Source organism: Panthera uncia, chromosome B4 (assembly GCF_023721935.1).
Source record: "Panthera uncia isolate 11264 chromosome B4, Puncia_PCG_1.0, whole genome shotgun sequence".
Lineage (NCBI taxonomy): Eukaryota > Metazoa > Chordata > Mammalia > Carnivora > Felidae > Panthera > Panthera uncia.
This window is the reverse complement of record NC_064809.1, coordinates 22,629,900-22,656,586: the sequence shown is the minus strand read 5'-3', so window position 1 is coordinate 22,656,586 and position 26,687 is coordinate 22,629,900. Positions and strand designations below refer to the sequence as shown.

Here is a 26,687-nt window from a genome sequence, read left to right as displayed (position 1 = left end):
TTCCGTGAGAAGTCAAGAGTAGGAAAGGAAACGGGAAACAGTGAAGAAAGGGACAGACATACTGGTACAGTGAGAAAAAAGTTGACCATATTTAAGGAGTCATTTTGGTGGCCATGGATACAACTTGCTTTTCTGAGAGCATTTATAACCTCATACCCAGTGACCGGAAGGAGCCTCCCCAGCCTCCTAGGTATGTGGGTAAACAAAAGATTATCACTTGAAACAAGAATAAGGAATAACTATGCCATTTCAAGATTAAGCAACATACGACTTTTAAAAAGAAATTACATATATTTTTGTCTTAATGAAGTAGACTTGGATGCCAGCTTTTTAAGGAAGTGGCTGCAAAACCTGGGTATTTAACATCTATGTCACAATTCAGGGAGAAGACGGTCCAGTGCTGTGAGAGGGCCGTTTTATTATGTTAGCCACCTGTTAATATAGTATGTAATTGTTTTGTAATCTAATTGTTCGTACATGATGTGGCATACAAAATAGCGTGAAATTTCTTGTTACTGAAAAAAGAAAATCACAGTTTTATTGTCCTGTGTTAGGATACTTCCTACTTGGTTTCAGGGGTTCGTTGTTTTATTTCTGACTACACTACTGCTCCCTCTCTAAAGGGATAGTAGTTATTTCTGAGATTGTTGTCAAATATACATTCCTGTTTGTTTCTGAGGCTCAGTTTTTTGACTGGTAAGACAAAATAGATTCGTTTCTAAAGTCTTTTTCAGATCTGATAGTTGGATAGAAAGAAGAATAGATGGGTAGAGACCCAAAAATATATAATTGAGTTAAAAATTTTACATGGGTGTTAGGACCCCTTAAGTTCCCCCACATTTCAAAAAGGTAACCCTGAAGTAAATATCTCAGTTAGTCTCCTGTGTATAAACTTAGAACTTGTGTAAATCTATGGGGAGAAAAGAAGGTAACTAGTGCAGAAGATCTTATTCCTCCTAGAATTCGAAATATTTGCTGTTCTTTACCTTTCTTCTTTTCCTGATGCACGTCAAAACCACATTGAAAGTGCGATGGGCTTAAAAAAAAGACTCTGCAACTAACTGGTTTGGGAATCATGAATAAATTTTCATTTATTTTCTTATCTGTGAGACACACTAAATGATCCGGATCATCTTTAAGGTTCCTTTCAGATCTAATGGTCAATTATTTATACTAGTAATTCCTTGGGGTATATAACATCAACAAGTGGGCAAACCCTTCCATTGTAAGCCCAAGAATCTGGTTTCAATAAGAGCAGTACCTATATTATTTTCCATTAGTTTCTCAGAATCTAGCAGAGAATGGAAAGAGGAATGTAAAGTAAGATGTGATGGACTTGTAGAATTTATGACGAATGTTCAAATTAACTATTGCTGAATGAACTTTTGGTCAAAAAATCCAGTATGTTGTACAAGATAAAGTTCCTCTTCTCTGAAACCCACTGGTAGGCTGTATTTTCTAGAGAGTACTGAATTTGAAAGTTAAGATATTTTATTAGATAGGTGTTCTGTTCATTGATAAATTAAAAAGAGGCATCTTTACTGCATCTAAGTAATTTTTTCAAGAAATTTTATAGGAACAGTCTAGTCTGTTCATTTGATAAGCAATAACTGAGCCCCTATTTATGTGTATAACATTGCCTTTGGAGAATGTTCTTGGGAAATGTTGGAAGTGATAGCACAAACTCCTTGGTTGACTCTGAAGGAATAAGTAAGAAAAAGGAACTTAGGGTGAAGGGAATAGAAGGCATCAATTGTGGTGCCAGAGGACTCTCTGTTAGGGTGAGACTGTCCACAACATCCTACACTGTCTGCAACAACCTGGGGAGGTTTTACTTTGATAAAGATGCCATACAGGCAAACCACTAATATGTAAAAACAGAGCATAATAACACATTTAACAAATTCCTCCTCACCACACTGACACTGACTTGCCCTGACCCAATCCCCCTGTTAGTGGTGTTACGGAACCAGGCTGGAACGCTGGCGGAAAAACCAAGCGGCATTCAGAGATCTTGGTGGATCGGAGATTTATTTAACACCGGTGGGCTCAGGGGAGACCATTTCTCCAAAGATCTGAGCCCTGAATGCAAGCAGGAAGCGTAATTTATAGTTGTCTGCCTCCGTATTGGGGGGGGAGGGGGGTTGCGCGCATGGCAAACAGGGCAAGAAGAACCTGGAAGAGGGGTTTCTAAGCCAGAGACCAGAGCTTGTTTTAGTCCTCGCGGCCATCTTATGGTGTAAAACTTTATTCATTTTCCCAACAGTGGTAAGAATCTTAAGAAGGAAACATAGGGGGCACCTGGGTGGCTCAGTTAGTTAAGCCTCTGACTCCTGATTTTGGCTCAGGTCATTATCTCACGGTTTTGTGGGTTCCAGCCCTGCGCTGGGCTCTGCACACTGACCATGAGGAGCCTGCTTGGGATTCTCCCTCTCTCCCTTTCTTTCTGCCCCTCCCCGTCTTGTGCTCTTTTTGTCTCTCTCGAAGGAAGGTAGGAAAGGCAGGAAGGCAGGGAGGCAGGGAGGCAGGGAGGCAGGAAGGAAAGAAAGAAAGAAAGAAAGAAAGAAAAAAAGAAAGAAAGAAAGAAAGAAAGGAAGGAAGGAAGGAAGGAAGAAAGAAAGAAAGAAAGAAAGAAAGAAAAGAGAAAGAAAGAAATCTATTTGCATTACTGAGTTATAAACCCAGCTTTAAGAAAGCTCACTGTGGCTCTTTGCAAGACTAGCAAGATTACTGTCCAGCTTTCACAAAGTGGTGGATTTCTCAACAACTGACTGCATTGTGATCTCCCATGCCTCAGAGGTTACAGTCTCCTTGGGAAACTAAAATACAAACATTAAAATGTTGATTAACAATAAAACCATATCCCAATGAGAGATGCGGATAACTAATGAGAACTTAGAAAATGGATCTGTGCAATGAAAGTGGGGTGAAGGCCATCCTCTTGCAGTTGAACTTAATGAGCTGGGATTTAAGATCTAACAATGTTAAAGTCAATGGGAAGCCATGAATCAGTTTTCAAAATTTCAATTGCTCATGACACATGAGATGGTTTCCAAGATGTTCACCAAATTTGTCACCCTTCTGTTGATGGCTCCAGTTACTTAAAATCTCCAACCATTCTCTCTTTCCCTTTTGTTTAAGGTAATATTCCAGATATGTACCAAACAGTTTATGGAACCATTATCTTTAGCACAATACTTCCATTAATGAATTCATTAGCATTTTGACACTCATGTCCCACCATTGCCTCACATTGAAATGCCCACATGACTTATAGCTAAGGTCAGTCTCTCTCATCCTATAATTAATGTAACTGATTTTTAAAAAATCTAAACTCATCATTGATCTACAGAGATATTTTGCACTTTAAATCTTTCATACACTGTCTCAACCGTCCCTCCCAGCTTTGTGTTATTTGTAAATCTAATAAGTATGTCTTGTATATCTCTGTCATTGAATAGGGCAAATATTTTGCTTAGTAGACTAAAGGACACTTCTTTCTAGGCTGACAGCCATTCAATGTTAGGAGGGTTCAGTCAGTCATCCATGTGCATACATTAATCAATTCATATCTCTCTTATCAGTAAGGATAAGAGGCTCTGCTAACATAAAGGTGTATATTATGTCTAAGGTATTTGCCTGATTTATGAGTCAAGTAATCTTTTTTAAAAAATGATATTCATTTCAGGGAATTGAAACTCCAAATGGCTCATTTAATCATTGCTTCTCTACAGGTTTTTAGATGCTCTCTAAAATTTACATCAGATTCACCAGCATGGAGTTTCTGGATGCATGCTTATTTAATGTGGGAATATTTAATGTCTAAGCACTCACTAGTTGGCTGTTTGGTTTTTTTTTAAGGCTTTCTGGTTTTCACTGGCATCAACTGTGACATGGAGTCTGAATTTCATTTTCACAGCTTTTCATTTTTCTTGGACTATCTTTCATTTTCTTTATTTTCCATACTACTATATCTATATTTTCTGAGGTTTTATAACATCTCTTTGTTTAAAGTCTAGTTATATATCTGACTTTGCTAAGTAGTCTTGACTATTATGAAATCTTAGATAACATAATTATTTTCTCCTGAGGTTCTTATCTACTTTGCTGACAATTTGTATCCAATAATTCAACTGGGGAAAGCAGTAGTCCTTTTAAATGAACTTATATTCAAAGCAAGCCAGGAATATTCCAAAGTCCTTGTTTATAGAATATTGAAATTTTATGTTAAAATTCTCATTGCTGCCATATGTGGTCTCAGAGTTTTATGACTAGTGTTAGAAATTGTTATTCAGATTTTAATATAGCTGTCCAGTCTCTCTCTGCAGACTTCCACAATAATAACATTTTTCTTCATCTCTTGTAAAGAAAAGAAACTTTGCATGTACTAATATGGAAAGAAATCACATTATATTAAGTTTTAAAAAACAAGGTATATTTCATACATAAATAGAAACATAGAAAACTAAATTTATTTGGAAAATGGATTGAGGAGATAGAGTAAAACTAGATTTTTATTCATTTTTAAAATTGATATATAATTAGTATATAGCATTATGATAGTTTCATCATTTTTTATTTTTGTAATTTGGAAAAATAAAAAATTATTCATAAAGTATAAAATATATTGTTTTGTATAACAAATGGGTAAGCTTTCAGCTCACAAAATAATGTATTGAATCACAAGATAGCAAATTAAAAAGAAGTGAGAGCATATACACTCTTTTCTTACCACAGGGGAAGTTATTATATTAATCAAGAGATATCTGCCAATTCCAACTTCTGTAGGAAACTTAAGGCACAAATTTAGATTGAACATTATTTTATAAAGGTATCTAATAAACTCATTCTTTTTAGACCATAATTAATCCCCAACCATTGAATTCAAGGATGAGGAAAGGCCTCTAAAAGCAAGAAACAATTTAATGTTTTTCCAAGCAAACTTATCAGCATACATAAGAAAATAATACAAGTGGGTGCCTGGGTGGCTCAGTTGGTTGAGCATCAGACTTCAGCTGAGGTCAGGATCTCACAGTTCGTGAGTTCAATCCCCACATCAATCTCACTACTGTCAGCACAGAGCCTTCTTCAGATCCTCTGTGCTCCTCTCTCCGTCCCTCCCCTGCTTGTACTCTCTCTCTCTCTCAAAAATAAATAGACCTTAAAAAAAGAGACAGAGAATACAAGTTGTTAAAAGTGGCATAGCTAAACTTCTGCTTCCAATCAAGGATGAAATTTATCGTCTCACCTTAAACAACTAAAACATCTGAAAACAAAGTGTAAAACAATAGTTTTTCATACACTGGCCAATAGACAGCACAGAGCAGTCACCCCTAAGAAAGGAGAAACAAGCCCTACAATTGCCCCAACATTCTCCCTAGAGAGTTTCCAGGCCAAAGCTCAAGTAAGAGGAATTTAAACAAAACTCAGCAGTTCCCTTCTAGACATAAAGGATACCATGCCTAAAATGAAAATAGTCTACTAGGTGGGATTAACAGTAGCTAAAACACTGAAGAAAATATTGTTGACTTTGAAGACACAGTAATAGAACAATACAAAATGAAACAGGAAAAAAAAACTGAAAAGGAAAACAGTGAATCAGTGAATTGTAGACAACATCAAGCAGCCTAACATAAGTATAATTAGAATTACATAAGAAGAGAGATGGGTAAACAGAAAAAATATTTGAGTAATGTCCAAAATTTTGACAAATTTAATGAAATTTCTAAATACCCAAATCCAAGAACCACAATGAACACCAAGCAGGAAGAAGAAAAAGAAGGAGAAGGAGGAGGGGAAGAAGACCATACCAAGGGACATTACAATCAAATTTCTTAAAACCAGTAATAAAGGGAAAGTCTTAAAAACAGCCAAAGATAAAAGAAACATTAAATACAAAGAAGATAGCAAATATCTCATCAGAAACAATGGAATCCAGATGTTAAAAAGTCCTTAATGCACAAGAAAGGATACAAGTTGGAAATTTGGATCTGCATAATGAAATAAAGAACACTGGAAATGGCAAATACATGGGTAAATATTAGAAATTATTTTTTTCTCTTTAAATTTCATTAAAATATAGTTGGCTTTTTAAGGGGAAAAATCACAATGAATTATGGGTTTTATAGCACATGGAAGTAAAATATATTACAACACTAGGACAAAGGTGGGATGATGGGTAAATGCAAGTATTCTTTTGTTAAGGTTTTTACACTCTATATGAAATGGTATAATGTTACTTGAAGGTAGACTATAAGTTAAACATGTATATTATAAACTTCAGAACTTACATAAAACAAAACAAAGTCAAAAAATAAAAATAAGGCAAAATAAAAAGAAGAAGAATGAACAAAGTGGTATGTAGAAAACAAATAGCAAGATGGAAAATTTAAACACAGATGGAGTTTTATTCATTTTTTATTTTTACTTTTTAAATTTTTTGTTTATTTTTATATTTTCTTTTTTTCTTTTTTTGAGGGGGGAGGGGCAGAGGGAAAAGGAAAGAGAAAATCTTTAAAAACATTTTTTTAATGCTTATTTTTATTTTTGAGAGAGAGAGAGAGAGAGAGACAGAATGTGAGCAGGGGAGGGGCAGAGACAGAGGGAGACACAGAATCCGAAGCAGGCTCCAGGCCCTGTTCTGACAGCTCAAAGCCTGACATGGAGCTCAAACTCACGGACCATGAAATCATGACCTGAGCTGAAGTTGGACACTTCACCAACTGAGCCACCCGGGCACCCTTGGAGAGAGAAAATCTTAAGCAGGCTCCACGTCCAGCATAGAGCCTGACTCCAGGCTCAATCTCACGACTGTGAGACTATGACCTAAGCCAAAATCAAGAGTCAGAGGATTAACTGACTGAGCCACTCAGTCCCCCGCAAATGTATTTTTAAAATTACATCAGATATGAATGGTCTGAACACCAAATAAAGGAGATTTTTAGAAAGGTTAAAGTTTCTATGCTTTCCATAAGAAAACTCCTTTAAAAATAAAGTCACAAAATAAGTAAAAAGTCAAAGAACAGAAAACACTGTGCTGCCACAAATCAAAGGAGTGCTGAAATAGTTTTATTAATATGACATAGAGTAGATTTTTGAGTACAGAGTTTTAAAGGGGATAAAGAACATTACTTTATAATGATGAAGTAGTCAGTTCAAGAAGATGTGATAATTTTATTTATTTTTATTTTTAAATGTTTTTATTTGTGAGAGAGTGAGAAAGAGAGAGAGAGCACAAGTAGGAGAGGGGAAGAGAGAGAGAAAGGGAGAGAGAGAGAGAATCCCAAGCAGGCTCCATACCATCAGCACAGAATCTGATACAGGGCTTGATCTCATGAACCGAGAAATCATGACCTGAGCTGAAACCTAGAGTCAGATGTTTAACTACTTGAGCCACCCAGGCACCCTGATATGATCATGTTCTGTTCTCATGGAGTTTATAGTGGGGAGAGAAAGGACACAGTTCACCAATATCAGGAATGGGAGAGGAGACATCACCATTGATGCTACACACATTCACATGATAACAAGGAAATACTATAATCTTTACACTGGCACCTCTCAGGGCCAAACTTCCATCTAGGGTACCTGATAGACAGGGCTCAGATAATTATGCTTTATGTCTATCTCTGAATGAATATAGACTTATATACATTAAAATGTATATCCTTTCTTAAACTGTAAGCAATTTTTACTAGAAATATAAATGCTACAGTTTTGTTTTTTTTTTTACTTTTAGGTACGTATCCATTTTTAAGGCCTCTATTAAAGATAACACGCAAAAATGTAAAGCTGCAATGAAGACTATGGGGCCACCGAAAGTTGAACTACCTTCTCCAAAGAATTTCCTGAAGAAACATTCAATGGAAAAAACTCTACCACCCAGTAGGTTTCATCACTCTTTTTAATATTAAAAGTGCTAACAGCGGGGTGCCTAGGTGGCTCAGTCAGTTAAGCAGTTGACTTTGGCTCAGGTCATGATCTCACGATTTGTGAGCTGGAGCCCCACATCTGGCTCCATGCTGACAGAATGGAGCCTGCTTGGGATTCTCTCTCCCTCCCTCCCTTTCTGCCCCTCTCCCACTTGCCCTTTCTCTCTCACAAAATAAATAAATAAACTTGAAAAAAAGTGCTAACAGAGAATTTAACTAGAATTATCTTACTGCCTATGAATATTAAATGTTCATAGGTGATTGGTTTACCTCATATTTAACAGAAACTGAGAGGCTAGGAGAAAGTAGAAGTAGAGAATTCAGTGGAAAAAGAAGGTGGAGAATGCTGAGTTATACCCCAAATAGCCTTTCCCTGTCCTGGTGCATACATCTGAATGACATCTTGGACTACTTAATGAAGCCCTACCACTAGCACCACATGCCTCACCATCCTAGTCCCTAGCCGTATGACTTCAGTAACAAATGACAATTATAAGAAGAGTCCTAAGCCCCAATAAGATGGCCTAGCATCTAAACCCTGTCTGGTCTTCCCTGCAAGAGATGAGAATCACAACTGTTATACCAGCTGAAGCAACTATCAGGCATGGGCTTTAACTCTCCCAGATCTCTAAGACCATTAGGACAGCAAATAAGTCAGGTGTAATGGAGGACCCTTCGTGAATGAGTGGTAGACAGAGCCAGCTTCTCGGGCATTCGCATGGGGAGGGCCACATGCTGAGGAGCTTGGTTTAATGCTTTGCTTTTGCCGTCTTGAAATTCTTGATGTTTGATCAAGGTGCCCCATGTTGTCATTTTGTACTAGGCATTGAAAATTGTGTAATTAATAATGGTCGTCGAGCATATAGATTTTAGGAAGAAGGCTATCTGGAAAATGGATGTATGCATGGAAGAAGCTTCTTCCCATCCTGGGTGTATCTTTCCTGATGTTTTAGGACAATAGAGAGGAGAGAGAAATTAGTCTCTCTCTTTTAAAAAGTTAGCCTTTTTTTGTCACCTGGCATCAAGAAAATAATTCAACATCTGAAGTCCAGCTAGGGTGGATCTTTTGACAAAAGTGGAACTATTTCTCCCTATGGCAATATTTGCTATCCCACAATCCTCTTGCAAAACCCATGTGCCATGACAAAGGATGAGGACATTATCAGGAAAGAGGGAAAAAAGCACATCTAAACATCCACGCATAAGTTCATGTCTTCAAAAGTCTATTTTCTGTCTTTCTCAAGAGGAGTCTTGGTATTTTGTGACTCACACCACTTGTGAACACTGGAAAATTGTAAAATGAAATTAGTTTATGTCAATGATATTAGTTGGGTTCTCATGTATCCTCTGTAGGGTTAAGCACATTATACAATACACTGCCAAACTATATAAATCCTAAACATCAAATAAGGAAAAAAGGGAAGAAGTCTATCTCTCCCATTAAAACAGGACAACACAAACACAAAATTATATCTGCCTTATGAATAATCAAGAAAGCTGGGGTGTTGCAAGAGTTCAATAATATGAGTTAAATAAAGGTCATATATATATATATATATATATATATATATATATATATATATAGATGCCAAGGCTGCTGCTAGTCTTTTTGAATATTCTGCCATTTCAAACACAATAGCTTTGATGCCAGCAATTTGTTAGACACACTGAAAACAGATACATGAACATTTCTCTAAATTCAATTGATAGAACATTGACATGACTACAAGGCTGTGTTGACATTGCCATTTTGACATAATGTTAAAAAGCCAAACCATTTGGTTTTCAGATTTATTATCCCAACTGCCGAATAATTTGTGAAAAGACATCCTCATCCCATTTTCCAAGCCTCACCCCATTGCCAACCCCTCCTCCTGGGATGAGAGAAAAGATGATGTTTAGGTAGGTTAAGGGAAAGAAGGTGGCCAGTGTTAGGCTCCATCCACTGGACAATCATAACCAACCAAGGGTTGTCATTTGCTCTACTTCCTCACCTAAGAATGAATTATTAGACTTTCTGAACTGTTTCCTCACGTTCTAAGAATTTAGTTTACCTCTTATATACATTTATAAAACTACATATTCCCTTATAGCTACAGGAGCCATTTGCATGCACTTTCAACTCATAATTAAATTTGGCCAATGAATAATTTCAGTGTGAACATCTAGAGGAGAGATACCTCTGATTTTTTAGGCAAACATTATGCAAATCTGATTTGGTTAAGTGTATCTGGAAGAAAGAAACTCTTTGGGTTGTAACAACGAGTCCTTATTCTCTGCTCCAGGATTTATAGGAACTCCAAATGAAATCTCTAACAATGCTCACAACATCTCAGTAATGTATTACATAGGAAGATACTATTTTGGTAGATCAGAAACAGTAAACAACTTTCACATATGGTTCAAGCAAATATATATATTATATTCTACATATTAAATTTAATTTTTCTTTCCCCACTATAAACTCCATGAGAACAGAACATGAGAGTTCTCTCCATAAGAACTTTGTCTCTTTTGTTTACTATCGTATCTACAGTTCCCAGATCATTAACTGGGGACATGGTATTTGTTCAACAAAAATATGCTGCATGAATTCATGAATAAACAAATTTTCCAAAAACTCCTTTATAATATTTCTAGGTGTGTAGAACTATATCAGAAGTATTAGTTTGCTGGAGCTGCCATAACAAAGAGTCACAGATTGAGGAGCTTGAACAGAAATGTATTTGGTCACAATTCTGAGTGCCAGAGTCCAAGATCAGGGTGTTGTCTGAGTTGGTTTCTTCTGAGGCCTCTGTTCTTGGCTTGCAGATGGCTGTCTTTTCCATTTCTTTTCAAATGGTCTTCCTTCTGTGTGTGTCTGTGTCCAAATTTCTTCCTCTTCTAAGGACGTCCATTACATTGGGTTAGGACCCACTCTAGAGTGACCTCATTTTAACTTAGGTACCTCTTTAAAACCCTGTGTCCAAAGGGTTTTACCTCTGGTACTGGTGTTAGGGCTTCAACATATGAATATTGGGAGGGACACAATTCAGCCCATCATGAGAGGTTAATCCAGTCCTTAGACTTTCTAATAATATCTTTTTTCCTGCTAATACAAGTCACATAAACTCATAAAAAAAAAGTTCAAACAGTGCAGAAATGAATAAAGCCAAAGTACCTAGTAATTGTGTGGAGTTAAGATTTGAATAAGGTTTTGTCAAGACGTCTGTTGCCTTCAGTTCTTGGAAATAAATTGTAATTATTTTACATTCTTTTCTGACAAACCATTTTGATGTGGCTGTATCAAAATAGATGAGTTGGAATGGTCAAGTTGAAGAGGCTGTGTAAAAATGGCCAATTTCACCTGCTGCTAATGAAGAGAATGTGGTAGAGAGAAATAAATAAGATGAATTCTGTATAGTAGTAATTTTAGGAAGTGAGATGCAATCAGGGAGGAGCGAATAGGAAAGTTCAACTGTGTTGGTAATTTTTGTTAAGCTGCATGTTGGGTACATAGTTATTACATGAGCTTCATACCTTATAGTAACAAGAGTTCTGGTGAAAAAAAAATCCATACAGTCTTGGATTTTCATCAAGTTTGATGTATTGGTGATTTTTCAATAACTTTCCTTTGAATAAGCAATTATTAGCAATATTGGTAGTACTCAGAAAAGAGTTGAATTTTTTCCAGTGAGAAAGCTGAACATTTGTTGTTGACATCTTTATTAGAAAATATTTTCACAATAACTAGTAAAAATATATTGGTTAGCTAGCATATGACTTGGGGGGCTTATCTCCTTTCCTTAGGTTAGTATATTGTTCTTCAGCATATTAATTGATTATGTTGCACTTAATATTTTGCATTTACGATTACTGATTTTTTACCCAAAATATTTGAATATATTATTAATAAAACTCTAATATCCTCATGGTAAAATATCTAGATATTATAAACAGTATTGAATAGCAATGTTTATAATTTAATATTAACAAGGGTATGTTATATTTAACAGAAAAAAAATTTGATTGGAATGAGCCCAGAAAGCCTCCTGTGCCACTGAGAACTGATCATCCAGTCATGGGAATACGAAGCGAAAAAAATTTTATAAACACAAATGCAGCCAATGTCATTCTGGGAGTGACTAAGAAGCCTAAACCAATTTATGTTGACAAAAGAACTGGAGATAAGCATGATCTTGAAACTTCAGGACTATTTCCAAAATACATCAATAAAAAGGTAACCTTATATTACTGGACCTAAAATTCAAATAATTTAAGAATGATGTTCATAATGATCATCTATATTATCACTAACAGTGCTCTCACTGGGAAAATTATCTAGATTGCCAATTATCATTCCTCTGAAGTCTGTGCTTGATCCAAATTATATGTGATGAAATTATGAAGAATTTGGAAAGAATAACACCATGTTGCCTAGTAGAGGAAAACTCAGGTTGTTCCCTTAATTTCAATTATTAATATATTTACCAATTCTAACAGTCTCTGAAAGATGTTAATTTTTAGTGAGGTAGAAATTTCATGAAAAGCATAGTCATTACTATGAATCATTACTAAGAAATAGCTTTTCAGAAAGTCCTAAGGGACACCTGGGTGGTTCAGTTGGCTAAGCATCTGACTCTCGATTTTGGCTCAGGTCATGATCTCATGGCTCCTGAGTTCATGAACTCTCTTGGGATTCTTTCTTTCCCTTTCTTCCCCTCCCCTGCTTGTACTCTTTCTCTCACTCTCTCAAAATAAGTAAATAAACTTAAAAAAAAAATAAAGTCCTAAGATTTAGTCATTAGGCTGCAGGATCTTGGTAGCAGAATGAGGAAAAATGAAGAGGAAAATAATTTTAGAGCCATCTCTCCTATTAGTGTACAATTTCAGCTTGAATGTGCTTGGAGTAAAGGAGACCTTGAAAGTACTATACAATAATCTAGTCCTTTGGGGACCTTCATCTCTATCTGAAAAGGTGCTCATCGTAGAGGCATACAATTTCATTGGTGAAAATTATAGGAGCCTGAGTTCATTTAAATATAGAAGACCTTTAAAATTTGAAAAGCTTACAAAAATACCTTATACAAAACCTATTTCACTTTGTATACTTACAGAGTACAACATTGCTTAGAACACACATAGGAAAATATGAGTGCACAATCCTAAAGAATAGTAATATATAATAATGAGTCATGGCAAAAAAAAAAAAAAAAAGAAGAAAGGAAGGACAGAAGGAAGAAAGGAAGGAAGAGGAAAAATAGAAAAGAAATTGCAACGAAATTGCAAAGAAATTGTATGAAGGGCTTGCACTGAGGTAGTCCAATGATCTACCATGATAAATCCAATGCCTGTTCAAAGCTGAAACAGGAACTTCGAGGCTGTCATCAGAGCACACCACCTATTCTCTGAGAAACTCTTACCACTCCGTAAGCTAAGACGCTTCTGGAAGACCTCAGCAGGTATCGAGGGGTTGGCAGCACATGCTCATGAAGTTATGTCAGACTTCTTTGAGTAATTCCTCCTTCTGTGTCCTGGAGGCTGCCCATATTCCTTGTCCCATGGGGTGTGGAAAAGCAGAAATTTCAGTCTCCTGGCTGACTCTTCAGAGCCATTTCCAAGCCATTATTTCTCCACGATGACATAAAAACCCTTCTCCTTTGCTGGTTATGCCACCAGTGACCACTTTGTGCCCTTCCTTCTGACTGCCTTCTGCCTCAGCTGTCCACTTCAATGCATCTTCTTCCCTGAACGGAAAATTGAGAGTATTCCACATGGAGACAGAAAAATGTGAAGTTAATCTACCTGTGCTTGTTTACCAAGCCATGCAAATGCTCTGCACCGATGGTGTTGCTGGCCAAGCCTTCAGGGCTCATGAAGGACTTCTCAACTTACTTCCCACTGATCAGAGTTCAGTTTTAAAAATCTGTGAATGATAAGTGAGATAGTAAGTCTTTTGAAGGTAAATGCCATTTTTTAAAGTGTATTTATTTATTTTGAGAGAGAGAGAGAGGGAGAGAGAGAGAGGCAGGGAGGGGAAGAGAGGAGGAGGGAGAGAGAATCCCATGCAGGCTCCGCACTGTCAGCACAGAGCCCAATGCAGGGCCCGAACTCACAAACCAGGAGATCATGACCTGAGAGGAAACCAAGAGTCAGACGCTTAACCGAATGAGCCACCCAGGCTCCCTGGGCAATGCCAGTTTTTAAAAAGTGAGTGAACCTCATGTTTTAGGTCCAAATGAGAAACCATTTATGAAAACAAACCTAGGTATACAGCAATAGTAGTAAGACAGTGTTTCCAGTTCTCCCTCTGTGATCTTTAAGAAGTCATTAGATTTATCCCAGGATTGTAGTGAGGGTTAAATGATATAAAACCTGGCAAGCACTTGACACAATATCTGGCACCTAATAAAAGTTCAATAGAGAATGGCTATTATTAATTATTAACATTAGTGTTATGCATTAGCCCTCAGTGACCCAGCACACGGGAGCATTTCAGATCACTGAAGCTTTTACCCATTTGTGAGATAGCTCTTTTTCCTAAAATGTCTTACCTTATTCCCTTTATTAAACAGAATATGCCAAAAATAATTTTGTGATGACTCAGAATCATTATTATGAACATCAGGATCTGTACCGAGCTTTAATGAGGTGTTGCCCTAAGTGTTTCTGGAAATGAATTGGACTGTTTACCACTGCACTAATTTACCAGAATGCTATGGTCTTAGAATTTATTTGTATAGTGTTTTGCAACTTTCCAGAACACATTTATAGTTAGGATTTCTACCCCCTTTTTTTTTTAGCCAGGGTGGGTTAAGTTATGCTTTGATGACAGACAATCCCCAATTTCAGCAGCTAAAAACCAACTAAATTTTATTGTTTGCTTACACTCCATGTCCACTGAGAGTTGGCAGCTCTGCTTCTCGGGTTTAAAAGATGAGAATCAACAAGTTCCCAATGAGAAAAGAGAAAATAAAATTGAATTTTGTCAATTTTCCATGTTCTGAGCAAAGGCTTTAAATCTGTAACATTTCTTTTTCTCTCAATCACTAGTTGGTATGTATACATATGTAAGTTGCATTCAGGATATTGATTTTTTTTTCTGAAAAATCCTTATAAGGATTACGGTGTCACACCTGAGTATATATGTAAGCGAAATGAGGAAGTAAAGAAAGCCCAAGAAGAATATGATAAATATATCCAGGAAAACCTTAGGAAAGCAGCTATGAAAAGGCTGTCTGATGAAGAAAGGGAGGCAGTTCTTCAGGTAAGTATCCTGTAATTTATATTCATATGTAACACTTTAGAACATCTCTGAAAGAAAGGTCCATTGTCAATGATTCTTAAAGCCTGCACCTTGACTCTAAAATCAGAATGCTTTCATTTGGTTATGGTGACAGCTAGGTGCGGCACACTGGGTTCTTTGGGGAGAGCAAAAGTTGTAATATAAGAATTATTGAATAATGTTTTGTTTCCAATTTTGTGAGCTATTGTTTTTCCTGGGATAGTTAGTGCCGTAAGGAAGCCCACCTTCTCCTTCAATGAACATGCAGAAGTAAGGCAAAAAAGCATTTTTATTTTCATTCTCATGTCCCTGAATTTTTCAAAAATAATATCCATAAAATAGATATTTTTCACTAGATGGAGCTCTAGAATAATTGAAACAGTTCCTAGACCAAATTTTTTTTTCTTTCCTGTAAACCAAATGTCCAAATTTTAAAATAACCAGCTGTGAGGTTTTTAATATATTTTCCTTATTTTGAATACAGTAGACATAAAGATATATGACCTTATGTGTTTAGTGCAAGACTTTTAACTGAAGCATTTAAAATATTGAGAGATATGAGCAGGGTTGCTCCATATCTTAGGAGATTATTTATTAAGCACCTAATTGTTCTCTTCTAAAGTCATGCTATCTTGGGGCACCTGGGTAGGTCAGTCAGTTAAGCGTCTGACTTCGGCTCAGGTCATGATCTTGCGGTTTGTGAGTTTGAGACCCGCGTCAGGCTCTGTAATGACAGCTCAGAGCCTGGAGCCTGCTTCGAATTCTGTGTCTCCCTCTCTCTCTCTGCTCCTCTCCTGTTCATGCTCGCTCTCTCTCTCTCTCAAAAATAAATAAACATGGAAAAAAATTTAAACTAAATAAGTAAATAAATAAAGTCATGCTATCTCTTCTAGAGGTAAAAATAGTACTTTATTCTTTGTTTTGTTAGTTTTGAAAGATTTCTACAAATACATTTCTAATGACCTTTTAAAAACATAAAAAAAATTTTCCTACATTAACTTCTGTTGAAAATGGATTTGTATGCTGTTATAAATTCTTAACATTTTATCAATGTCATAATAGTAAACATTTACTAAATTCCTGCTTTGCATATAGTATCATGCTAAGCCTCATGGATGATAAAAAGGGCATGAGATAAAATTCTACTATAGGTAATGTTGTAATATAATAAGAGGTGATATGTATATATGTAGCTGTGTGTGTGTGTGTGTGTGTGTGTGTGTGTGTGTGTGTAGAAATCATAAGTTTTATTAGGTTCCACGACAGAGTATCTATCCACTGAAATATGTAGGTACATGTCTTTATCTGGGCCTTCAACTGCACAAGAAGAGGCTATTCCAGACAGCAGAAGCGGTCTAAAGGCAAGGACAGTGTCTCTTTGTTGACAGCCTTTGTTGAGTACCTTACTCAGTACCCAGTATAAACACAGATGTTTAACACAGGTGTGCTAGAAAGAAGAAAGGAAGAAGGTAGGCAAGAAGACTGGAAGACAGGGAGCTGGGACTTTGCATGTCATTTTCACAAAGACTACTGGTTTTTGGTCCATTCTCTCTCTCTCTTTCTTTTTCTCTCTTTCTCTTTCTCCTTCTCCAACCCCATCTCTCCGTAGTTCAGATTCTATCATCTTTAGAAAGTACATGCTTTTGTGAAAGTCAGGTTTTTATATCTAACCAATGCTGGAAAATAGGAAAAGGCACCAATAGATAGATCATCCGGACAGAAAATCAATAAGAAAACCTTAGCCTTAAACAACATTTATTAGACCAGATGGACTTAACAGATATATACAGAACATTCCATCCAAAAGCACCAGAATATACATTCTTCTCAAGTGCACATGGAACATTTTTCAGGATAGACCATATCTTATGCCATAAAACAAGTTTCAGTAAATTTAAGAAGATTGAAATCATATCAAGCATCTTTTCCAACCACAATGGTATAAAAGTAGAATCAATTACAAGATGAAAACTAGAAAAATAACACACTTATGGAGATTGAATAATATGCTAATGAACAACTAATGGATCAATAAAGAAATCAAAGGAGAAATAAAAAATACTTTCAGACAAATGAACATAGAAATACAACTAAAATATATGGGATGGCAGTCTAAGAGGGAACTTTATAACAATAAAAATCTCAAATAAGCCATCTAACTTTATACCTAAGCTAGAAAAGAACAAACTAGAAAAAGAAGAACTAGAAAAAGAAGAACAAAATAAACTCAAAGTTCTAGAAGGAAGGAAATAATAAAGATCAGAGTGGAAATAAATGAAATAGAAACTAAAAAGACTAGAAAAGGTCAATTAAATTAAGAACAGTTTCTCTAAAAAGATAGATTAACCTTTAGTTAGATTCACTAAGATAAAAAGAGGACTTGGGGCGCCTGGGTGGCTCAGTCAGTTAAGCATCCGACTTCGGCTCAGGTCACAATCTAGCGGTCTATGAGTTCAAGCCCCGCGTCGGGCTCTGGGCTGATGGCTCAGAGCCTGGAGCCTGCTTCTGATTCTGTGTCTCCCTCTCTCTCTGCCCCTCCCCGTTCATGCTCTGTCTCTCTCTGTCTCAAAAATAAATAAACGTTAAAAAAAATTTAAAAAAAAAAGAAAAAAAGAGGACTTAAATAAATAAAATCAGAAATGAAAGAGAAAAAGTTACAACTGATGCCACAGAAGTACAAATGATCATAAAAGACTACTATGAACAGTTCTATGCCAACATTTTGGGCAACCTAGAAGAAATGGATGAATTGCTAAAAACATACAGTCTTCAAAGACTGAATCATGAAGAAGTAGACAATCTGCATAGACCAAGTGCTAGTAAGTAGATTTAATCAGTAATCAGAAAACTCCCAACAAATAAAAGTCCAGGGCCAGATGGCTTCACTGGTGAATTCTACCAAACATTCAAAGATTTAACATCTATCCTCCTCAAACTCTTCCAAAACATCAAAGATGAAGGAATGCTTCCAAATTCATTTTATAAGGCCAGGATTACCCTGATACCAAAACCAGACAAGAACACCACACACAGTCACAAATCATAGACCAATATCCCTGTTGAACATAGATGCAAGAAACCTCAACAAAATATTAGCAAATCAATTTCAATAATATATCAAAAGTATCATTTACCATGATCAAGTGAGATTTATTTCAGGGATGAAAAGTTGGTTCAATACCTGCAAATCAATCAACATGATAGACCATATTAATAAAATGAAGGATAAAAACCATATGATTATTTCAATAGATGCATAAAAAGTATTTGACAAAATTCACCATCAATTTAATTATAAAAATTCTCAATGAAGTAGGTATAGATGGAATGTACTTCAGCATAATAAAGGCCATGTATGACAAGACCACATGCTGAACAGTGAAAAGACAAGGATGCTCACTCTCACCACTTTCATTCAACAGAGCATTGGAAGTCCTAGACAGAGCGATTAGGCAGGGAAAAGAAATAAAAGCCATCCAAACTGGAAAAGAAGTAAAACCCACTAATTATGGACGACATGATTTTTCCTCCAAAAATCTGTTAGAACTAATAAATGAATTTAGTAAAGTTGCACAGCACAAAATCAAGATCTGTTTTGTTTTTATATACTAACAACAAACTTTCAGAAACAGAAATTAAGAAAATAATTCCATTTACAATCACAATAAAAAGAATACAATACCTAGGAATAAATTTAACCAAGGAAATGAAAGATCTTTGCACTGAGAACTTGTAAGACACTGATGAAAGAAATTGAAGAAGACAAAATAAATTGAAAGGTATTTCATGCTCATGGATTGAAAGAATTAATATTGTTAAAATGTCTATATTACTCAAAGCAATCTAGAGATTCAATGCAATCCCTATCAAAATTTCAAAGAACAAAGTTGGAAGAATCACACTCCCTGATTTCAAACCGTATTATTAGGATATAGTCAAAACAGTATGGTATGGGCATGAAAACAGACACATAGATCAATGGAACAGAATAGAGAGCCCAGAAATAAGTCCATGCATATATGGTCAATTAATTTATGACAAAGGGGGCAAGGATATACAATGAAAAAAGGACAATCTCTCTTAAAAGAGTGTTGGGAAAACTGGACAGCCACATGCAAAAGAATGAAACTAGACCATTATCTTTCACCATATGGAAAAATTAACTCAACAAAGATTAAAGATTTGAACATAAGACCTGAAGCCATAAAACTCCTAGAAGAAAATATAGGTAGTAATTTCCTTGATATCAGTCTTGTCAATGATTTTTTTGGATCTGACTCTAAAGGCAAGGGCAACAAAAGCAGAAATGAGCAGCTGGGACTACATCAAACTAGAAAGCTTCTGCACAGGGAGGGAAATCATCAACAAAATGAAAAGGCAACCTCCTGAATGGGAGAAGATATTTGCAAATCGTATATCTGGTAAGAGGTCAATATCCAGAATATATAAAGAACTCATAGAACTCAACAACAACAGTAACAACAACAACTAAAACCCAAACAATCCAATTAAAAAATGGGCAGAGGATCTGAATAGATACGTTCCCAAAGAAGACATGCAAATGGCCAACTGGTACATGAAAAGATGCCCGACATCACTAATCATCAGGGAAATGCAAAGTAAAAACCACAATTAAATATTGCCTCACATCTGTCAGAATGACTATTACCAAAAAGACAATGAAAAGTGTTGATGATGATGTAGAGAAAAGGGAAACCTCATGCCATGTTGGAGGGAATGTAAATTGGTGCAGTTACTATAGAAAACATTACAGAGGTTATTCAAAATTTAAAAATAAGACTATCAAATGATTCAGTGATTCCACTTCTGGGTATTTATCCAAAGAAACTGAAAACACTAAGTAGAAAAGATATATACCCCCCTATATTCACTGCAGTATTATTTACAATAGCCAAGATATAAAAGCAATCTAATTGTCCATATGTGTGTGTGTTATGCTAAGTGAAATAAATCACACAGAAAAAGACATACTATATGATTTCACTTACATGTGGAATCTAAAAAACAAAACAAAACAAAACTCATAAGAGTGGTGGTTGCCAGAAGGTAATGCGGTTGGGGGTGGGTGAAATGGGTGACGGGAATCAAGAGATACAAATTTCCAGTTATAAAATAAATAAGTATGAGGATGTAATGTACAGCATGATGACTATAGTCAGTAATATTGTGTAACACGTTTGAAAGTTGCTAAAAGAGTAAATGTTAAAAGTCTTCAGCACAAGAAAACATATTTTGTAACTTTCTACAGTGACAGGGTAGCTAGACTCATATAGTTGTATGTTCTTGAGTCAGCCACATTCTGCTCATTCTTCATAAAATAATAGTCTCACTATACCTGCAAGGGGTCATCTAGTCTAATGATTCCACACCTCTCATTTTACAGATGAGGATATAAAATGCAAATATATTGAGTTTTGTTATCTATTCATTCATTTGAACACCTACCACGTTCCAGGCACTGTATCCAGGCCAGGGGGTACTATTGTGAGCAAGGCAACTGCAATCTTTACTGACAGTGAACTTAGAGTTTGGTTTACATTTGCCCTTGGTCACAAAATTATCGAGTAGCTAAAAAGGGACTAAAACCTACATCAACCACTTCATAGGTCAGTGTTTCCCCACTACGTCATACACACATGCATAGGAAGTAACAAAAGGAAGCTCTGTCAGTCGGAGATCCAACAGGAAATACAAGGGACCTTCAGGATTCAGGATTCTGAATTTATGAAGGAACTATTTACAGAAGTGAAGCAGGGCTAAGGGAGCAAACAAAAAACACCGAAGCACCTCAGGACTGAGGACAGTGGGAATCCATCACCACCCTAGGCTTAACAGCAAAGGCAAGAAAGTGTTACCAGAGCATGATGAGATCTGGAGCCTGGAAGAGGGGCCACCTATCAGGATTGCAATTACAGACAGATGAGCCAGAACTAGCGTCCAGATAGTCAAGGGAGAGGAAGAAGAAATGCCCCAACCTCTCTCTCCTCCCACCAGTGCTGATTCCAGAGGCTGGAGGGCAAAAGAGCTGGAGGTATTGTGGGGAGCCTGCCCACAAGAATGAACCCTGACTCCCACCCCACAACACCATGGCGCTCATCACAGAGCAGGACAAGAAGGTGGAGAATGGATGGGGGTGTTGTGGGCACAAAAGAAACATGGAACCAGAGCCACTTATTTATTTTATGACTGCTTCTTCCTAGTTGAAGTTTTCCCCAAATTAATGATAAAAAAAAATGGAAGAAAGAAAAATTAGTAAAAAAAATCACTATTGCTGCAATGAATAAAAGATGTTTTAGATGCAGTAACAAAAGTAAGTTTTAAAAACAGCAAAGAGGCTATTTCAATATAATATGAAATATGAGTTACATCTAGTTCCCATCTCTGGCTGTTGACTTTGATCCAAACATTTTTGTACACACTGGAAGATAAAGCAAACTATCCTTTAAAAGATAAAGGCTACAGAGAAAAAGTGTAGCTGCTGTGACCACAAGTAATGTGGAAATATCACTCAAGTAGCTAGAAAAACCTTTGATATTTGAAAGTGTATAAATGCATGGATTTCCTCTCTGCAGTAGACACCCCTGTGGAGCACTGTGGAAACATATTTTTCATTTCATAATAAAAGACTATGAAAAAAGAATTCTGAGGTCATCTTTTTGGAATACATCTCATACACTATTAAGGACTATACACTAACCCATCCCCCTCTTTTTAAAATTTAACCTGGATATCTTCCCTGTATCTTTTCTTTAAACCCTTTATCTAGACTCACTCAATGAGGTTCAAAATCCGTTGCCCTTTCCCCCAGCCAACCTATTCTAGTTCTCATCATCATTTTAACCTAAGCATAGAAATAAGCCATTGACATTTTATTATCCCCCAAAAGTTTTTACAAGATTAAATTTGTACTATGAGGGCTTATTATGCAGGTGTGATTATAAGGCACTTCTAATCTTTTCCAAAACCTAAATATATAGCCATGGATTTCAAGGACTGTATTTTCAAGACAATACCTTAAATTCTATGTTCAGTTTGACTGTTTTTGTGTAAATAAAATGATTTGTGCATCAATAGTAAATAATAGAAAGTGTTAATTTTTCAAATTTCAGAGCACGAATCCGATTAGAGGTTTTGGCCCATTTTGTCAATGAGATCTCTGGTGCACTGTCATAAGGGACTATGCAGAGATGAAATTACCTTTATTGCTCCTAAAAGATCCCTAATTTTGAATTCATAGATTACTGAGAATATAAAGCATTAACTCATTAACTACATTATTGAATTAGCATGTGTGTTACATTTAATGACATCTCAGTCATTTCTAGTATACATTAATGGGAAGTATAGATCCTTTGACTATATGAAGAGTTCTTTATAATACATGGAAAAAATACATAAAAGATCATCTCTTGTTAAATTGAGTTTTGGCATTTATGCAATTCCATTTAATCCCATATAAGCAAACATGCCATGCAAGCCCAAATCAAGCCTTTTCATGAATGAAGATAATGGCTTAAAAAAAAAGTTAAAGAAAAAAAACCTAAAATTTTTACAATAAACAATTTCCTATTCAAAAATATGTTTTGCCTGGTGAGGAGGTGTGGGGGTGGGGGTGGATATCACTTTTAAATTGTTTTTACCAAAACATTTGCTATGAGTTTAGTTTCATACTACTTGTAACTCTGCACATTCATAGTTGATGGTAAAAACAAGTACAGTAACATTAAAAACAGAGCAAATAAATACTCCCTCTGGGAATTGAACACACAATCGAGGACAGGACTTGGCCTCTGTATAATATGTTTTGTTACTTAGCCAAGTGCTTGATAAATACTTATCATCCTGTAACGTTATCTTCCTCTGTTTTCTTTACCAATTTGCATTTTTCTTCACTAGTATACTTTTTTTTTTTTTTTACCATCGACATTACTTTTGCAGCTACTTTAGTATTTACGGTGTTCGTCACATTTTCAGGGGCTGAAGAAGAACTGGGAAGAGGTACATAAGGAGTTCCAGTCCCTCTCTGTGTTCATCGATTCCATACCGAAGAAGATTCGCAAGCAGAAGCTGGAAGAAAAAATGAAGCAGCTGGAACATGACATCGGTGTCATTGAAAAGCACAGAATTATTTACATTGCCAATAAGTAATAACGGATTTCTAAAATAGAGTCATTTTCACATAGGAAAAAGCCCGCTGGAAAACATAAACATGAAACTTTGCTTTTCAAAGAGGAAAATACTCTGAAAGAGAATAAAAATAGTTTTTACCGAAATGCTTAGGCAATGTTTAAAGGATAATTGAATTATTCTACTTACATGAGGGAAAATTCTGTTTTTACCAGCGTTAGGTTTTCTAAGCATGAAGTTTGATGTTGCGTGTTCCAACTTGTAGTATAATCCATTATTATTATGTACTTGTTTCACATAAATATTAATTTCTGGGCCCCAAAGAATAAAGCCAGCACTAGGAACTTCCGATTTTTTCTACACTGCACGATACAAAGAACACAACATTAAAAACTTAAGTATTTTGAAGTGGAAATAGTGGCATATGCTTTCTTGCTTCTCCGGTGTTCTTGGCATATTTTTTCAGAACCGCCCACGTTTAGCAGTGTATATTCTCAGATAGCCTATGTCATTTCCAACCATTCCCAACTGCAAATATTTTCAATGTCTATAATGCTATATATGCCGAAGGGCTTATATTTCAAGGAAGAAAAATGAAGAAGGCAGCATAAAATCAAGAACACAATTTACAAAATGCATCACTGAGGATAATCAAAGAGAATAACTCTTCCAAGCATACCAACTTTTAAAAACTTTGCTATTCACTGTAAGTGCTTTACTCCATAATTCATTATATGTGTTGCACTGAAATGGGATGTTGCTTTTTCTTTTTGGTCCTATGTATCTATTTTTTTGAATTATAATGTTTCTATTTGTAAGATTAATTTATTAAGCAATAAATTTATGTGAGTAGAGCCGTCTTCAACTCTATGGCTTTAAGGAAAGTCTAAAAGGAAAAGATTTTTTTTATGAAACTTTAGAGAAATTCAGTAATACATATGAAATAGAAAATATCAGAGAATAACAACATCTGCTACTAACACTGATTTTAATCTTATGGAAAATAGAAAAAAATATGGCAGCCTTTTGAGACTTTTCCCAAACAGAATTTGAGAGCATGGTACAAAAGCTTACTTCAAATAAAATGGTTATACACAAATGTTTTTGAAAACTCACTTTAGACTTTTTTCATATCTTTTTATGAACATCATTTCTTTATTTCTTCACCTTCAAGCAGATCTAAAATTAAAGATAGCAATTATCCAGAATGGGTGGTTGCCTCTTAGGGTAAGCTAATAGCTATAACAATAAACCCCCAAATGTATAATAATAACATAATAGAAACTCATTTCTTGCTCACATAACAGTACTGTGCTGTGAATAAATGAGCAGAAACTCTTTTGCACACAGTTGCTCAAGAACCCAGACCTAGCGAGTGGGTAGGCTCTGTTCTTTTTTTTTTTTTTTTTTCAACATTTTTTATTTATTTTTGGGACAGAGAGAGACAGAGCATGAACGGGGGAGGGGCAGAGAGAGAGGGAGACACAGAATCGGAAACAGGCTCCAGGCTCCGGGCCATCAGCCCAGAGCCCGATGCGGGGCTCGAACTCACGGACCGCGAGATCGTGACCTGGCTGGAGTCGGACGCTTAACCGACTGCGCCACCCAGGCGCCCCGGGTAGGCTCTGTTCTATCCAGAGTTGGGAGACTCATGGACAGGCCAAGCCTAGAAAAGATACACACCATTTCTGTTTGCATTTTCTAAGCCAGTTACACTAATTGCACCAACTACCTCCAAATCTTATTTGCCTGATAAAAATTTCTCATTTACATTATTGTCCTATGTTAATGAGGAGGGTATGTCCTCTGTTTTCATGCAGTCAGTTAGGGACTCAAGTCTCCTTTTGTCTAGTGGCTCTGCTCAGTACAGCCATCCTTCTCCGTGACACTTAAGGATAAGATGTAGAATTTTATTTGTGAGATGATCCCTATACATACTAAATTTTAAATAATTCAAAGTCAGTAGCAATGCAAAAAAACCCGAATTATTTCAGCCTTATCATGGTTATGTTTTGGGGCCATGAATGAGAGTTGCCTTAAGTGATATCCCTGTGGTTCTAATGGATGATTTTTCTCTCGATTTCTGTAAATTTCTACTAAAGAATACAGACTTTTCCCCAGGCCCACAATGTTGTGGTAGATTGACTTTATTGCCTTTCTCACTCACAGGCTTCCTAGGGAAAACTTCCTATCCGTTGTTCCTGAGACATTATCCTAAACCACCCTACCATGGGATCCCAAACTTGAAAACCTCCAGTGCAAGCTTCCCATATCCACATCCAAACACACACACACACACACACACACACACACACACACACACACACCTGGGTCATCCTACCAGGCAGGGGAGGGACAGACACCTGACTCAGGCGTTTGGTCAGTGACTGATCAGATTCTCTTTCTTGAGAACGTGAATTAAGAGACACAAGACCACAGGCATTTGGGAGAAGGCACTGGAGCCTAAAAGGTCAAACTTCATGCCTGCAGCTAGTTTGACTTGGTTTCTATTCCTATTCAAAAGAGCTCTGAATAGAATAAACATCTGATATGGTCTGGCCCCTTGCCTGTGATTTCTTCCAATTGGCTCCTTGAAATGCTACCCCCACCCCACTGTGACAGGCGTTCCTTTAATATTGAAGTATAGAAGCCTCCCAAAATTTTGCACAGTGTTTTTCTCTACCCTTTTGTTTCTCCTCCTGCCTATCTGCCTGGAAGATCTCTGCTCTTCAAGAGTTGGATCACATTACATTTCTGTGACATCCCTTTTTGATGCCTCAGACTCTGTCCTCCTATTCTAGCATTGCTCATATCGTATTGTGCATATGTGGTTATCTGCTGCTTCCCACAAAACGGCAAGCTTCTGGGGGAGAAGGGACTGTATCTCATCATCTGCATTCCTTAGAATCTACATAATAACTGGTAGATAGAAGGTGCTCAGAAAAGTCTTTGTTGAATAAATTAATGATGCCCAAGCATATATATTAATGACCCTTTGGTATTATTAATTATCATGACAAAAATCAGACTTAGAAGATAGGGATTACTAAACAAAGCAGTTAATACAACAGCAGCTTGCTGCATGATCAAGTCAGGGGAAGGCAATTTCATGTAGTGCTTATGAACTTAAGCATTGGAGTTGGGTGGATTCAGGTTCACATCCCAGCTCAACGCTTACTAACTGTGCTAAAATCTTTTTAAGCTATGTTTTCCTGGGGCACCTGGGTGGCTCAGAGAGTTGAGCACCCAACTCTTGATCTCAGCTCAGGTCATGATCTCACAGTTCATGAGATGGGGCCCTGTGCTGGGCTTCGCACTGACAATGTGGAGCCTGCATGGGATTC

The 26,687-nt window shown here is 36.4% G+C and overlaps 1 protein-coding gene across 3 annotated transcripts; it reads left to right on the top strand.

Moving 5' to 3' along the window:
• The first annotated feature begins 100 nt into the window (after positions 1-100).
• On the top strand, positions 101-24,195 carry ENKUR (enkurin, TRPC channel interacting protein). 3 transcript variants are annotated; one of them, XM_049624718.1, is made up of 5 exons: positions 101-190; positions 7,739-7,884; positions 11,927-12,150; positions 15,031-15,177; positions 23,191-24,195. In XM_049624718.1, the coding sequence occupies exons 1-5, from the start codon at positions 114-116 to the stop codon at positions 23,362-23,364; spliced, it is 768 nt and encodes a 255-aa protein (XP_049480675.1). In that variant the 5' UTR covers positions 101-113; the 3' UTR covers positions 23,365-24,195. The 3 variants fall into 3 exon arrangements, with proteins under 3 accessions (XP_049480675.1, XP_049480677.1, XP_049480676.1); XM_049624719.1 differs by lacking the exon at positions 101-190 and adding an exon at positions 5,020-6,033; XM_049624720.1 differs by lacking the exon at positions 15,031-15,177.
• Positions 24,196-26,687: the final 2,492 nt, after the last annotated feature.

What these genes read in the sequence shown, in the direction of transcription:
- ENKUR (XM_049624718.1), top strand. Translation starts at nt 114, where the DNA reads ATGGATACAACTTGCTTTTCTGAGAGCATTTATAACCTCATACCCAGT. An exon ending in GGAAAAAACTCTACCACCCA is followed by an intron (nt 7,885 to 11,926) that starts GTAGGTTTCATC and finishes TATATTTAACAG; the next exon opens with AAAAAAAATTTGATTGGAAT. An exon ending in AAAGGGAGGCAGTTCTTCAG is followed by an intron (nt 15,178 to 23,190) that starts GTAAGTATCCTG and finishes TCACATTTTCAG; the next exon opens with GGGCTGAAGAAGAACTGGGA.